Raw genomic sequence first — 13,209 nt, 5'->3', positions numbered from 1 at the left:
TTATTCGATATTAGAATGGCTACTCCAGCTTTTTTCTTGGGACCATTGGCTTGGAGGATTGTTTTCCACCCTTTTATTCTGAGGTAGTATCTGTCTTTGTCACTGAGGTGGGTTTCCTGTACAAAAATGCAAATCAATCCATTCCTTTCTCCTTGTACAAAGCTCAAGTCCAAGGGGATCAGGGACCTCCACATCAAACCAGATACATTGAATGTAATAGAAAAGAAAGTGGGGAAGAACCTCGAGCAAATAGGCACAGGGGAAAATTTCCTGAAGAGGATGCCAATAGCTTATGCTCTAAGATCAAGAATTCACAAATGGGACCTCATAAAGTTTCAAAGCTTCTGTAAGGCAAAGACACTGTCAGTAGGACAAAACGGCAACCAACAAATTAGGAAAAGATCTTTACCAATCCTATATCTGATAGAGGGCTAATATACAATGTATACAAAGAACTCAAGAAGTTAGACTCCAGAGAACCAAATAACCCTATTACCATTTTTTAATGGAGTAAAGGGCTAAACAAAGAATTTTCAACTGATGAAAACCGAATGGTTGTGAAGCACCTAAAGACATGTTCAACCTCCTTAGTCATTAGGGAAATGCAAATCAAAACAACTCTGAGATTCCACCTCACACCAGTCAGATTGGCTAGGTTAAAAAACTCAGGTGCCAGCAGATCCTGGAGAAGTTGTGGAGAAAGAGGAACACTCCTTCATTGCTGGTGGAATTGCAAGCTGGTACAACCACTCTGGAAATCAGTTTGGAGGTTCCTCCAGAAATTGAACATAATTCTACTGGAGGACCCAGCTATACCACTCCTGGGCATATACCCAGAAGATGGTACAACATGTAATAAGGACACATGCTCCACCATGTTCATAGCAGCCTTATTTATAATAGCCAGAACCTGGAAACAACCCAGATGTCCCTCAACAGAGGAATGGATACAGAAATTGTGGTACATCTACACAATGGAGTACTACTCAGCTATTAAAAACAATAAAATTATGAAATTCTTAGGGAAATGGATGGATCTGGAGAATATCATCCTAAGCGAGGTAACCTAATCACAAAAGAACACACATGGTATGCACTCTCTGATAAATGGTTATTAGCCCAGAAGTTTGGAATACAGGAAGAACAACCCACAAACCACAAGAAACTCTAGAAGAAGGAAGAGCAAAACGTGGACATTTCATTCTTTCTTAAAAGGGGGAACAAAATACCCATGGAAGGAGTTGCAGAGACTAACTATGGAGCAGAGACTGAAGGAAGGGCAAGCCAGGCTAATATAGCTATTTCCTGAGAGGCTCTGACAGTACCCGACTAATACAGATGTAGAGGCTCATAGCCATCCATTGAACTGAGTACAGGGTCTGCAATGAAGGAGTTAGAGAAAGGACCAAAGGAGCTGAAGGGTTTGCAGCCCCTTAGGATGAACAACAATATGAATTAACTAGTACCCTCAGAGCTCCCAGGGACTCAACCACCAACCAAGGACTATACGTGATGGGACTGAGTGTTCTGGCAGCATGTGTATAGTAGAGGATTGCAAAGTCGATCATCAATGGGAGGAGAGGCCCTTGGCCCTGTGAAGATTCTGTGCCCCAGTGTAAGGGAATGCCAGGGCCAATAAGTGGGAGAAGGTGGGGTGGCAAGCATGGGAAGGGGGGAAGCAACAGGGGTTTGTTCTTGTTGTTTCATTTGTTTGTTTGTTTTTTGGAGGGGAAACTGGGAAAGGAGAAATCATATGACATGTAAATAAAGGAAATATCTAATAAAAAAATGATAAGTAAGCTACCCTCTGAAGAGCTGGAGAAGTTAGGTATGGAGAAAATGACTAGAGAGGACATATAGATTTCCCTGGGGGGAGGAAATAGTATAAATTTTGTGGGTGGACTGGAAGTTGAGGAGACTGGAATGGGATGTGGCAGAGGAGGGGAGATGTGGTTGAAAGAATTTGGAGAGAATCATCTAGAACTGAAGGGCATTTGAGGGGTGGTATAGAAAACTACTGCAGTGGAAACTTCTTAAGCTATGTGAAGATGATCCTATTGAAGTCTCCAAATAATGAACAAGATGGAGTACACGCTTCAAGGCTGCAACCTGAGTTTTTGCTGACCTTCAGCCTACCTTATAATGAGACCTTTGGTTCGATTTTCCACAACTTGAGCTCTTTGGCTGCTGGAGAGAAGATTCTCTTGCAGGGCACATTACCAACCTTTAGACTGTTCATGTGTGTCTGGAGCTCGTCAATGTTATGACTAAGTTCATTGTTGTCTTTCACTGTATTCTGAGATGCTGGAAGTTGGTTAATTTTATCACAGGGTTCATTCCTATCCTTTATCAATTTGTCCAGAGATGCTAAGAGAAACCAAACAGCACCATCAGTTTTCTTATATTTCCACAAACAGTCAAAAGTTTTATACACAGAATGACCAAATCTATTGCCACTCACAATTGGTGAATTAGAATAATCAAATGTATTTGTCCCCTTCCATTCATAAATAGTTAAAGCCATGGTCACTTAGTACACTCTGAGCTCCCAGAAGAGACTTCAAGAACTGGAGAGCTTTAGGTACTTGTAGGTATTGCCTAATTAGAAAATTCCAGATACTTATAAGATTATTATACTTCACTTGCTCAAGAACCACTTCTGGTACCAAAAATCTGTATTATTCAGGGTTCTCTGGACTCTACAGTCTAAAATAGCAAAGCTTACAGAATGAATCTTTTGTGTAGCAAGAGGATTTATTAGAATGACTCACAGACTGTTATCCAGCAAAACAAACAATGGCTGGGTATGAATCTAAAAGTTCCTCAATCCACAAGGGTGACTGTGTCAGCTGCTCTTCAGTAGACACTGGAATCTCAAAGAAGTAAGCTCTAATGCCAGTGGGGGAGTGGACTTGCCAGCAAGGTTAGAGAAAGCAGTCATAAAGCAAAATCTTCCGTCTTCCATGTCCTTATATAGGCCTCCAGCAGAACGCATGGCCCAGATGAAAGGTGTGTCTTTCCACCTGAAGATCAGGATTAGAAGTGAATCTTTCTCCTTTAAATTAAGCAAAAAAGTCCCTCACTAGTGTGCCCTCAATTTTTGGATTATAATTAATTCCATATGTAGTCAAGTTGACAAGAATAGCAATTACAGAGAGGAATTCTGTCTGTTTAAGTTGGTTATCTATGGCAGTGAAGAGACACCACTACCAAGCCAACCTTTGTAAAAGAAAGCATTTAATTTGAGGTTTGCTTACAGTTTCAGAGGTGTAGTTCATTATATTCATGGTAGCAAGCATGATAGCATGCATCTGCCTGGAGCAATAACTGAGAGCTGCATCCTGCTCTGCGGGTCAAGAAGCAGAGAGAAATTCTGGGCTTACTCTGGACTTTTTGAAACTTCAAAGCCCGCCTTCAGTGACACATTTCCTCTAACACAGCCACACCTCCTAATTCTAATTGTTTCCCACAGTTCTATTTCCTGCTGACTAACCATTCAAACAGGAGCCTGTAGGAACCATTTTAATTCAAACCACCATACCTCTGATGCTTATAAGTTATAGATTAAGTCTCTTTTGGTTTTTGAATGGTTTTAGTGGATATCCCAGGGTGGCCTTAAATTCATAATCTTTCTGCATCACTCTCTTAAATGCATGAATTATTGGCATTCATTCTCATGCCTTAGTGAAACACCTCCCTTACTGAGGCAAAGTTGTTTTTTACAGATACTGGATTGGTATAAAATTTTGCTCTATATTCACTGTGTAATGGCTACAAACGTGACACACTCTTCAGTTTCACCTGTTTTAGAAACCCTCCCACTATTGCTTTCACAAGTGTAGAGCATCAATGACTAAGAATAAATCAAGCTCAAAGTTAAACAATATCTTCAAATGTATGCAGTGTAAGAACTTCTGCCATGATGATGTTCCCCTCTCTACTCCTTTCTGCTCCTCCCTTCCACTCCCCTCCTCACCAGATCCACTCCCATTTCATCTCAGGATATATTGCATGAGAAAATAGTCTATTTTCAATAAAAGGGAAAATGAAAAAATGACTATGTGTATAAGTATGTGTATATATGTATGTGTAACATCAATTAATGAAAACAAAGGCCTTATCTTTGTGAAAGGAAGCCTATGTAGAAGGGTTTCAAGGGAGGAAAGGGAAAAATGATGTAATTATATTATGATCTCAGCAAAGAAAAAGGCCTTTGATTACTTAATATGAGTGATGGAATAATAAATAAATACAGAAAAACTACTTTAAAAAACTTTCAGGTATGGCTAATTTTAAGGTCTATAGGGTTGAAAGTAAGTACTCACATATCATTACAAAGCATGGATATATATATATAATTCTGATGCTTATAAGTTATAGATTAAGTCTCTTTTGGTTTTTGAATGGTTTTAGTAGGTATTCCAGGCTGACCTTAAATTCATAATCTTTCTGCATTACTCTCCTAAATGCATGGATTATTGGCATTCATTCTCATGCCTAAATGAAACAGCTCCATTACTGAGGCAAAGTTATTTTTTACAGATGCTGGATTGGTACAAAATTTTGAAATATATATATTACATAAATATATATTTGATATATATATGTATATATATCACTACCAGTAACAAAGACTATAACAAATTATCAAAAATAATTTCACTATAATTTGTTTGTTTTCATGGCTTACTTAATGTTGTGTTTAACATCTATTACACAAATTTCTGTAAAGCTAACAACTGATTCTCTCAAGCTTTTCTATGCTGGTTCAGCTCATTGTAGGCTCATATGTTTTCCCCTTATAGGTCGGCTTAAAAAACCAAAAATTACACAGAGTTTGATGCCATCTTTGAACAATACCTGCAATGTCACACTGACATGCTCTGTGGAGAAAGAAGAAAAGAATGTGACATACAGTTGGAGTCCCTCTGGGGAGAACAGCAATGTCCTTCAAATCTTCCACTCCCCCATGGACCAATCACTGACTTACATGTGTACAGCCATGAACCCTGTCAGCAACAATTCTGACTCTGTCACCATCCAGCAGCCATGTACAGGTAACCAGCTCCTTCCCTCCCTTCTGGAAAGCCTCAGAAATCACTCTGAGCTCTCCAAGGCTTAACCTTTGGCTAATCTGCACATGGACATGCTTCCTTTATAGTGTGACTAGCCCTGGTATCTTCACCCAGGCAGCCTCCTGGGGGAAAGACCAAAGCCTTCCTCTATGAAGCCTTAAGCATTTCCAGGCATTTTCAAGGAGCCCCTGCTTGACTCTTTGATTCAGATAGTAAATTGAAGCGCTTTGTCACTCTCCAAAGGGCATCCCATTCTGACAGTGGCCCTGAGTGTGGGCACACGTGCACAGAATCATGGGCCTGTGTCCTGATAACCAATACTCAGTACAGTTTCTATTTCCAGACCCTCCAAGCTTCCATCCTCACCATGCTGTGTTGCCATGGGGACTGGCCATGCTCTTTCTGCTTATTCTCATTCTGGTGTTGACACTTCTGTTCCGTTTGTACAAGTGAAGGTGAGACAGGATTGTTCTGGAAGATAAAGTATAAGAATATGTCTTCTTTCTTCTAAGAAATTAGGTTATTTATTTACCCAGAGTGGAGTGGAGAGTACCATTTTGGGAACTATGGTGGCAGGCCAAAGGAACCAAGGTAAAAGTATTTACCAGTCTAGAACAAATGCAAAAAAATAATAATTAATAAAGAAAAATGCTACAATATAAAGAGATATGCAGCAGGCAGTCATGGAGAGAGAATATCCAATGCAGAATAAGAGTTCTTTTCTAACAATTAAAGGAAATTATTTGGACTTAACTTCCATGACATTTGTATGTGGTCCATATCTGGGCATTTCACTATCTTCTTCAGTAGTAAATTCAACAGTGTGAGCCATCTTTCTTGGTACCAGACATTGAACTAATAATAATATGTTATTATCCACAGGGGTCAAGCCCCAAGTGGTCAGGTTCTAATTGTTTAAGGGTAAGAATTTCTGTATTTGAGGGAGGGAACTTTTTGTCTCTACATTTTTACATATTAATTTTATTTTTACTAAAAAAATATGCACATATGTACACCACCACGTGCCTAAAATGACCAGAAAAATGCATCAGATATCCTGAAGCTAGAGTTTGAGGTAGTTGTGAATCAGCTAATGCAGGTACTGAGGACCACACTCATGTCCTCTGGGAGATTAGGAGGGTCTTGAGTAGCTGAGCTATCTCTCTACTTCTGTGATTACCCCTCACCATTCAAATCAATAGTTCAAATAATTGACTAGAAAATAAGTTCTCTCTCTCTCTCTCTTTCTCTCTCTCTTTCTCTCTTTCTCTCTCTCTCTCCCTTTCTCTCCCTCCCTCTCTCTCTCTCTCTCTCTCTCTCTCTCTCTCTCTCTCTCTCTCTCTCTCTCTCTCTCTCTCTCTCTGTCTGTCTCTTTCTTCTAGACATTCTTCAGAGCTGACAAACTGGTTAAGATTTCTGATCAGTCATATGGCCGTAGAACCATATGTCATGAGGAAAAAAAATGAGGGTCTAATGCAGTATTTTAGAGAAGGAAATGGGAAGAAGTTAAAGGACAAATTCATCACCCATTGGCTGAGAAGTTCTCATGGTGGAGTCAGGTGCCAACCTTGATGGTAAATGGTTGATACTCCTGAGACAATACCTTATGGAGCTTAATGGCTTCTAATCTGAAGGATATCAATTATACCAAGAGCCTCAATAAACAAGGGTCAGAAAGAATGGGAGTTATGTTGGTAAGCTGTTCCAGGAGAGGTATTAGCTGGGAAATTCAGCCCCATGTGCTCTAGCAAAGGAATCAACCCTCAGAGGCAGGCTCACTCTGTTTATCTAATCTAAAATATACTTATGTATGTGTGTGTGTATGTATGTATGTATGTATGTATGTATGTATGTATGTACCTATTTTCTACTATCTATGTACCTGTCTATCTATTATCTATCTATCTGTCTCTCTATGTTTCTATCAATACTTGTTATTAAGAACCCGGAGAACTGCATCCCATGAAGTGAGCCTTCTCATAAAGTCTAGGATCACTGCTCTAGTGTTTAGAGATTTTGAATAATACCTAGAGAGGCTTGATGTACATGTGTATCCAAATGTTGCAAAGACCTCCCTCCTAGCCACTTTGTGAAGGGGAAGGATGTCATCTATAGGACAAAGGATGGCTTTTCCTTGATCCCTGAGTTCCCTACATGAAAATTTTAAGACTGTGTGAATGAGAGCAGACCTGGGTAAGGAAAGGCTTTGGTTGGACTGAGCTCCACAAGTAGGGAGGGAGAAGAGGAGGGATTAAAACTTAAAGCTGAGGAAGGAGCAGAGTTGCTAGATGGGCTATCTGGGGAGCAAGGGCTTAAATGCAGCAAAGGAAGGGTGATCAAAGATGTCATCTAAAGTTGAGAGATTGAACACAGTCCAAGAATGGAGTTATGTGAAGAGAATTCTCAGTGCTTGTGAGAGAATTCCAAGAAAACAAGACAATCACCTTGTGACCTCAGTTTCTTCAAAACATGGAATTGTCCGTGAAATGTGCTTTTGTGCTCCTCCCAGGTGTATCAGCTGAGACTGAGTTTACTTCATCTTATTAATTGTAACTGGATACTGTTATCTGTTTATATGTCTCTAATCTTCTTCTTGTACACTTTATTCAAGTGACTCTACTTAATCCTCAGAGGATAGATTGTCTGATGCTCTAAATAAAATTGACTATTGCATGAGACTTTGGTCTGCCTCATTTTAAGGCTCCATTCTCCCAGGTCCTACCACCTCTAAAATGGTAAATGGTTGAGATTAGATGAGATGGGCTAGTTTGAGATAAACTAGTAAGGCACATACAACATCCCTGTTGTAGCTTGAGCACTGTGATAAGGCCATAAAGGCTTAAATACAAAAGGTCAATGTCCTTATCTAAATTATGACAAAAGAGACCTGGTTTTAAGACACAGTTTCATAGCTCAATGTGCCATGAGATGATAAAATGTTCTTAATCCGGGAATAGATATAGAGGTCTAGTTTTACCACAAAGTAAAACTAAGGAGTATTTTTCTTTTAATCATATGGAATTCAAATTTGTACCACTTCTTCAGAATATATCCCAGGACTAAGTCAGAGGGAATGATGGACATGAGACCCATAATGTAAGTTCTACAAGAGGCGAAGTTTTTACCTAGAATGCACCACTTGGGGAAGCAATAGAACTCTTGTGACAAAGTCAAGACCTGATCACACTGTACTGGTTCCATGAAGATATGCTTATAAGAAAAGATATTACTTAAGAACAGAGACTCTCAGGCTGGAGAGATGGTGGCTCAGCCTTACAATAGTTAGGCTTACAAACAAAAGCATAAGAGCACAGAGACTCTTCAGATGCATGGAGGTTAAATCCAGTTTCACTCAAGTGTCAGGCCTTTCCAGCTGGTAAAGTCAAACCAACATTGAACATAAATTTTATAATCTCGGACCTACTATGGATTGGTCATAATGGACAGGAAAGGACTCACCATCTAGGAAAAACAGGTAACCTATGGTTCTCTTGGGTCAGAGAGTATTGCCAGGAGCCAGGAAATCATAGGCAAAGCCACGATTGACCTCTCACTCTGCTCTCACCTGCTCTGGAGAGCAGCAGCAATGATTGGATGGATGAAGAACAGGAATGAGAGAGGAGAGGACAGAGGATGACCTCACTATATTTGCATATTCACTCTGTACAAGCTGCTGCTGCTAATTGCACTATACATTGAGATTTAGGCAGCCCTTCATTTTCACAAACTATAATGGGACCTCTTCTCTTTCCACTCTCCTCATGTCCTACAAAACTATATCCTTGGTATATTTGATACTTTTCTCATTGCTCTGGCACAATAGATGAAGAGATGAAATTCCATCTTGACTGATATTTGGCCAGTTATTTTAGCACTGTAAGACTTCATTTTTCTCAGCTTTAAGATATCCATGATACTAAGGCTTAAGGCATATAGTTATTAAGTAGATTACACTCATGCAGTAGCCAGTCTGTTACATGGTACTAGGTAAATGTTAGCTCCTGCGTGTAATTGGCAGGTCTGAGTATGGTATTAAGGCAGCATTCTATGGGAAAGAATATGACATGCATCATAAATCAAGTGGACTCACATGTGGAAAAAATCACAGTCCCTCAGGAGTGATCTCCAAGTTCATTCAAACAAGCCCTGTCTTCCTCTCATGAGCAAATGAATAAGACAGGGACAGAGTGAGATAGAGAGAGACAGAGGCTGAGAGACAGAGACACAGGGACAGAGTGAGATAGAGAGAGAGGCAGAGACAGAGAGAGACAGAGAAAGAGAGGCTGAGAGATGAGGAAACAGAGACAGAGAGAGACAGAGAGAGGCAGAGACTGACAGACAGAGAAACAGAAACAGAGAGACAAAGAGAGAGGCAGAGACTGAGACAGAGACACAGAGACTGAGAGACACAGAGAGAGGCAGAGACTGAGAGAGATGGAGACACGGAGACAGAGTGAGATAGAGAGAGAGGCAGAGACAGAGAGACAGAGACTGAGAGAGACAGAGAGAGGCAGAAACAGAGAGACAGACACACAGAGGCAGAATGAGATAAAGAGAGAGGCAGAGACTGAGAGACAGAGACACAGAGACTGAGAGATGGGGACACAGAGACAGAGTGAGACAGAGAGAGAGGCAGAGACTGAGAGACAGAGAGAGACAGGGAAACAGAGACAGAGTGAGATAGAGAGAGGCAGAGACAGAAAGACAGAGAGAGAGGCAGAGACTGAGAGACAGAGACTGAAAGATGGGGAAACAGAGATAGAGTGAGATAGAGGGGCAGAGACAGAGAGATGGGGAAACAGAGACAGAGTGAGATAGAGAGAGGCAGAGACAGAAAGACAGAGAGAGAGACTGAGAGACAGAGAAACAGAGACAGAGAGAGGCAGAAACTGAGAGGCAGAGAAACAGAGACAGAGATAGACAGAGAGAGAGGCAAAGACTGAGATGGAGAAACAGAGACAGAGAGAGACACAGAGTGAGGCAGAGACTGAGAGACTGAGAAACAGAGACAGAGTGAGACAGAGAGAGACAGGACTGAGAGATGGAGACAAACTAGTCTTTCCAATCACAAAAAAAAGAGAGCACTTTGACTCCCTCACCAAGTCTGGTGCAGAGACTTAGACCAAACTATCTCTGAAATGCTGAAGTCTATCTATGATAATCTTGGAGTAGATCAATTATTTATAGATGGTTTTGTTTCCTATAATAAGACACAAAATTCTGGCTGTCACTTTTCAACTTACTCCTCAAACATTATGTTAATACTAAGGAAAAAGAATGTGTTAAGATTAATACCTCTAACATGCCCAGGATCAGAGGTGAAGAGGACACAACATCTGTCCTACCACTGGGAGTAACTGGGACCAGCAGGACCCAGGCACACAGGAACTCCGTAGCCCAGTGGCACTAGTTCCTTCTGGTCTGTCTGGGCTGGTGCCCTGAGCAGACCTTGGGGGAAAACTCCACAGCTAGTCCCACAACACACAGAGGAAGCTCCACTCCCAGGCATTCTAACATGCTCAAGATCACAGGATCCAAGACTCACAGGATCACAAAGACAGCTTGATTCTGAGGAGTTCTGACACAACCAAGATCACAGCAAGGACAGGCTCCAGTCATATTTAACCAGGGCAGGTAGCACTAGAGATAACCAGATGGTGGGGGGGGCAAGCATAAGAAAATAAGCAACACAAACCAAAGTTACCCACCATAGCAAGTCCTGGACACTCCATCACATTGGAAAAGCACGATTCACATCTAAAATCACTTCTCAAGATGATGATACATACTTTAAGAAAGACGTAAATAACTACCTCAAAGAGATACAGGAGAACACAGGTGAACAAATAGAAACTCTTAAAGAGGAAACACAAAAATCACTTAAAGAACTAGAGGAAAACACAGTCAAACATGTGAAGGAAATGAGCAAAACCATCCAGGATCTAAAAACGGAAATAGAAACAATAAAAGTTCACAAAGGGAGACAACCCTGAAGATAGAAAAGCTAGGAAAATCATAGATGCAAGCCTCATCAAAAGAATACAAGAGATAGAAGAGAGAATCTCAGGGGCAGAAGACACCATAGAAAACATTGACACAACAGTCAAAGAAAATGCAAAAAGCAACAAGCTCCTAACCCAAAACATCCAGGAAATCCGGGAGGCACTGAGAAGACCAAACCTAAGGATAATAGGTATAGAAGAGAGTGAAGACTCCCAACTTAAAGGGCCAGTAAATATCTTCAACAAAATTATAGAAGAAAACCTTCCCTAACCTAAAGAAAGAGATGCCCATGAACATATAAGAAGCCTACAGAACTCCAAATAGACTGGACCAGAAAAGAAATTCCTCCAGTCACATAATAATCAAAATACCAAATGCACTAAACAAAGAAAGAATTTTAAAAGCAGTAAAGGAAAAATGTCAACTAACATATAAAGGCAGGTCTATCAGAATTACACTAGACTTCTCGCCAGCGGCTATGAAAGCTAGAAGATCTTGGACAGATGTCATACAGACCCTAAGAGAACACAAATGCTAACCCAAGCTTCTATACCCAGCAAAACTCTCAATTACCATAGATGGGGAAAACAAGATATTCCATGACAAAATGAAATTTACACAATATCTTTCCACAAATCCAGCCCTACAAAGGATAATAGATGGAAAACACTGACACAAGGAGTAAAACTACACCCTAGAAGAAGCAAGAAAGTAATCTTTCAACAAACCCACACAAACATAATTCCACCTCTATCGTGTCAACCTCGACCAGCAAGAAAGATGCGACCCACAAGCTCTTCTTTTAGCAGTTTATTCAGGAACCTTCAACAGTCTTCAGCACCAAGGGCAAGGCCCTCGGCCGTTAAAACTTCAGCACCAAGGGCAATGCCCTCGGCCGTTAAGCACTCCCAAGCTTAGCCAATCCCAATGGACCACGTGGCAAAAGCGGATAGGTCATCAAATGCGGAAGCAACCAAGGGCAGCAAGCTTAGCCAAATAAGAGCTTTGTTTACGAGACCGCTCGCTCTCCGGATGGCGGAAGCCAGCGCTGTCTTGGGGCACGGCTCAAGAGGCTCTCCACAGTTCCTTTTAGTTTTTAAATGAAACAGGTAAGAGTAGAGGTCTGATCTCTGATGCTGGAAACAGGGACATTGTACTGACCCTCACTTAGGTGTCATCCACCCAAAGAGTACCAGACCTGTCCGATACCTTTTTCTCAGAGGCGGGGCCTGGGGTATCAACCCGCATGCAATCAGATGTGCTCTTCTTGTGGCCACTAGAAGCTACCTGGAGTGCAGTGGTTTGCCTTGCAGCCTGAATGTGACGATCATTTTTGCATGACTGCCAGCCATGTCTGGGGAGACTGTCCTGCCTCAATGGCCATAAATGCCTGTACAATCATGGCTGCATCCTGCCTTTGAGTGAACCTGATCCTGCAAATACACCACAGGCCCACAAGGCAGACCAGCAATAGGAGACCAACCATAGCCCCCATGCCCGCCCATTCTTTCAAATGATTCATGGCTGTGAAGATCCAAGATGACAAGCCAGATTCCATGTGGAATTGACTGTAACCATGGACAATCTTAGCTGATCCATCAGATTCTCAAAATTCGCTGACCAATTTCCTTGGTTCCTCTTGGCTCTCCATCAGGAACAGGAGCAGGAGGATGCACAGAACCTTCAGGCATGATCTTTTCATTTTGCGTGGCACACTTCCACGTCAGTCGTTTGGGAACCCACAGAGGCTCCAAACGATCCTGGGGAAAAACACAAACAGATCCTCTCGCCCACGCCAACACTGGATCAAGACCATGCCATATGCCTGTGATCACATCCTTCCCCTTCACAAATCCCTTCAAGAAATCTCTGCTGCACTGATGACGATCCGCAGCAGAAAGGCCATCCACATCCAAATTTAAAAACTTTAAGGTAAAAAGGGCCAGGGCTATTCTTTCTTTTGGGGTATGGCCTTGGCCAGTTCCCCCTTTTTGTTTTTGTAAAAACTCCTTCAAGGTGCGATGAGCATGCTCCACAATTCCTTGCCCTTGAGGATTATATGTCAAGCCATGGGAGACATGAACTTCCATCTGTTTACAAAAGGACATAAAAGTCTGAGCTGTATAGGCAG

General features: G+C 41.4%; 2 protein-coding genes across 4 annotated transcripts in view; one reads left to right on the top strand and one right to left on the bottom strand.

Annotated features, from left to right (window-relative positions):
* Window positions 1-13,209, bottom strand: part of LOC116103577 (SLAM family member 5-like) — a 204,889-nt gene that overhangs the window by 65,353 nt on the left and 126,327 nt on the right. Inside the window, exons 1-2 of one of the 3 annotated variants that reach the window (XM_031389779.1) lie at window positions 2,772-2,916; window positions 2,137-2,367 (exon numbers count right to left, since the gene is read on the bottom strand). The exons of the other annotated variants lie outside the window; for them this stretch is intronic. The gene's annotated coding sequence lies outside the window, so the exon portion shown is untranslated. Of the gene's footprint in view, window positions 1-2,136; window positions 2,368-2,771; window positions 2,917-13,209 lie in introns of those variants that run through there. 3 annotated transcript variants of the gene reach the window in all.
* LOC116069396 (SLAM family member 5-like) overlaps window positions 2,994-13,209 on the top strand; it is a 17,281-nt gene continuing 7,065 nt past the window's right edge. The window contains 3 exon segments of the mRNA XM_031339980.1: window positions 2,994-3,009; window positions 4,806-5,057; window positions 5,419-5,551. Of these exon segments, the coding sequence (XP_031195840.1) occupies window positions 2,994-3,009; window positions 4,806-5,057; window positions 5,419-5,551 (401 nt within the window).

This window comes from Mastomys coucha, unplaced genomic scaffold, assembly GCF_008632895.1.
Source record: "Mastomys coucha isolate ucsf_1 unplaced genomic scaffold, UCSF_Mcou_1 pScaffold1, whole genome shotgun sequence".
NCBI classification, from domain to species: Eukaryota; Metazoa; Chordata; class Mammalia; order Rodentia; family Muridae; genus Mastomys; species Mastomys coucha.
The sequence above is the reverse complement of the archived record's forward strand: the minus strand, read 5'-3'. Positions and strand labels throughout refer to the sequence as shown.